At 19.2% G+C, this 3296-nt stretch overlaps 1 protein-coding gene across 3 annotated transcripts in view; it reads right to left on the reverse strand.

Moving 5' to 3' along the window:
- Nucleotides 1–279: 279 nt before the first annotated feature.
- The window catches only part of LOC126904200 (spliceosome-associated protein CWC27 homolog), a 7340-nt gene continuing 4323 nt past the window's right edge, over nt 280–3296 (reverse strand). For 2 of the 3 annotated variants that reach the window (XM_050682980.1, XM_050682982.1), the window contains exons 6-9: nt 2359–2502; nt 917–1113; nt 709–832; nt 280–632 (exon numbers count right to left, since the gene is read on the reverse strand). In XM_050682980.1, coding sequence (XP_050538937.1) covers nt 458–632; nt 709–832; nt 917–1113; nt 2359–2502 — 640 coding nt within the window. In that variant the 3' untranslated portion in view covers nt 280–457. Of the gene's footprint in view, nt 633–708; nt 833–916; nt 1114–1449; nt 1594–2358; nt 2503–3296 lie in introns of all 3 variants that reach the window. The other variant, XM_050682981.1, reaches the window with a different exon arrangement.

Here is a 3296-nt window from a genome sequence, read left to right on the forward strand (position 1 = left end):
TCAAATTTATATTCATACAGTGTTTTGAATAATTAATGCATAATTTTAAAGTATATGTTAACCCCTAAAAATTTTCTTCAAAAACGTTCATTTAAATGTGTCCTAATAATATATAGCATTCTGTGAATAAATTTAAATAAAGTGATAAGTTTTATAAAATGTTAAATAGCATATAAAATTATTATATATTTTTATAGAGTAATAATAATAATTAGTATTACCCTTTAAAATATATTCTATAGGTTGATAAACAATAGTACAAAATAATAAAACAACAAATTTAAATAATATATGTATTAATTGTTATTTTGAATAATTCAATAATGTAAGTTAAAAATATATGTGTTAAGTGTCACATATTCTAATTTTAATATCTATGTTTAAAATATTTTATTAAATAAATAATTTTTTAAATCGTACAATCATTAAAATATATACATATTTTATCACAATATTTTTAAATTTTTTTTTTTTTATCATGTTCATTTTTTAATATTTTTTTACTATTTTCTCGCTTTCTTTTGTTAAGTGCACTTCTTGGATCATATATCTCAAACCAATCATCATCTTTTTTATTAGCATCTTTAGCTAGTACTGCATTATTTTCTTCACAATTAAGTGTATGGCCTAACCTGTGAAATCAGTAAATTCATCTTAATAATGAACACAAATTTTCATTTATTTAATATATATAAAAAAAAAATTTACCAATCTTCATCTTTGTCGTTCATTTTGTTAAAATCTTCTTTTTTGTTAATAGAATTTTTGACATTATGTAATTTATCTTTAAATTGCTTTAAAAGGTTGAGAGTTAAATCTTCTCTATTTAAACCTACAAATAATTAATTTAAAATCAAATGAACTATTAAAATTCCAATTTTTGGATATTTTAATCATTTATATTAATAAAATTTACCTTTTTTAGATAATTCTTCTTTTTTTGATGAATATAGTTTTATGTTATCTAAGTACTCTTTTTTAATAGGATCAATAGGTTGTTGAGGCTCATCATTATTTTCAACCTCCTTTTCCTCCTTTTTTTTTTTCTTTTCTTCTTTTTTTTTTTTTGCTAATTGATTTTTAATCTCTTTAATTTCTTGTTGTATTTCTTCACTGAAACAAGATAAAAGAGAGAGAATAAATTATTTAAAAAAAATTTTTTAAATATTTAATTTCATTTATTTAAAAATGAAAAATGAAAATTATTAAATTTCATGAGTCATTAAAAAAAAAAAAGACACTGTTAAACAATTTTTTTTAACTTTGAAAATGTAATATATTAGATTAAATGGTATCATTAACTTAAATGTAAGCTTTATAATAGACAATTATAATAATAGTTAGAAAAATTTCTTAACAGCTTTATATTTCTTATAATACTTAATATGTGAAAGTAAAAATATTTTAATTTTATAAACTAAATTTTGATCTGTAATTATTGATACTTGCAATTTTTTTTTTTTTTCTTCATTTAGCTCTTTTCCAAACTCATAACCATCAGAATCATCATCATTATTAGACAATTTCACAACTTTTGGTAATTTTTTTTTTGAATTATTTGATAATTTATTCCGTATATCATTAATATTTATACTGAAAAAAATTCAGATTTATTAACTAATCATCTTAAGCCTAGATAAATGCCCAGTTTAAGAATTATTTTAAGACTCTGTCAAAGTAAAATCTATCCAAAATTAAAAAATATAAGTTATCTAAACTGTTTAATGTTAATATGTTCTATTAAGAAGTTTAACTTAAAAAAAGACTTTAAAGTGTCTTTATTAAGTTTTACTAATATAATATATTTATATATATATATATATAGTGATTCATTTGTCATGAATTAATCTAATATAACTTAATTAATCAAAAAGTAAAAATAATTTTGACGTAATTTTTAGGAATATATATTTTAATTTATCAATCATTAAGTATTTTTTATGCTCAACCTTTATACCTTATAAGGACGTCAACTTTAATTTTTCAAATGATAATACATATATAACTTAGATTATTTATTAGATAGAGATATAATTAAAAATTATAATAAGATTAATAACTTTTGGACTAATAATTCAGAAGTAATTAATATTTTTATACCTCAGGCGGAGGAGTGAGGCTAAGAAATATCTAGTGATTAAAAAAGCACTATCACCAGTCATTACTTCATATTGTAGATAACATATATCTTATAAAATATAAAGAATACATATAAAAATTACTTCATGATTAAAAACTTGATAGAAATATGGAATTAAAAGAAACCAANCTTTATATTTCTTATAATACTTAATATGTGAAAGTAAAAATATTTTAATTTTATAAACTAAATTTTGATCTGTAATTATTGATACTTGCAATTTTTTTTTTTTTTCTTCATTTAGCTCTTTTCCAAACTCATAACCATCAGAATCATCATCATTATTAGACAATTTCACAACTTTTGGTAATTTTTTTTTTGAATTATTTGATAATTTATTCCGTATATCATTAATATTTATACTGAAAAAAATTCAGATTTATTAACTAATCATCTTAAGCCTAGATAAATGCCCAGTTTAAGAATTATTTTAAGACTCTGTCAAAGTAAAATCTATCCAAAATTAAAAAATATAAGTTATCTAAACTGTTTAATGTTAATATGTTCTATTAAGAAGTTTAACTTAAAAAAAGACTTTAAAGTGTCTTTATTAAGTTTTACTAATATAATATATTTATATATATATATATATAGTGATTCATTTGTCATGAATTAATCTAATATAACTTAATTAATCAAAAAGTAAAAATAATTTTGACGTAATTTTTAGGAATATATATTTTAATTTATCAATCATTAAGTATTTTTTATGCTCAACCTTTATACCTTATAAGGACGTCAACTTTAATTTTTCAAATGATAATACATATATAACTTAGATTATTTATTAGATAGAGATATAATTAAAAATTATAATAAGATTAATAACTTTTGGACTAATAATTCAGAAGTAATTAATATTTTTATACCTCAGGCGGAGGAGTGAGGCTAAGAAATATCTAGTGATTAAAAAAGCACTATCACCAGTCATTACTTCATATTGTAGATAACATATATCTTATAAAATATAAAGAATACATATAAAAATTACTTCATGATTAAAAACTTGATAGAAATATGGAATTAAAAGAAACCAAACAAAAAATTCTCAATACTAATTTTATTAGCTTCGATGCGAAGCTGAGAAGGTATTGGTTTTACTATGATGTGTTTTTTTTTTTTTTTTTTTTTTTTTTTTTTTTTTTTTTTTTTTCTT

Source organism: Daktulosphaira vitifoliae, unplaced genomic scaffold (assembly GCF_025091365.1).
Source record: "Daktulosphaira vitifoliae isolate Bord-2020 unplaced genomic scaffold, ASM2509136v1 Scaffold_4, whole genome shotgun sequence".
NCBI lineage: Eukaryota > Metazoa > Arthropoda > Insecta > Hemiptera > Phylloxeridae > Daktulosphaira > Daktulosphaira vitifoliae.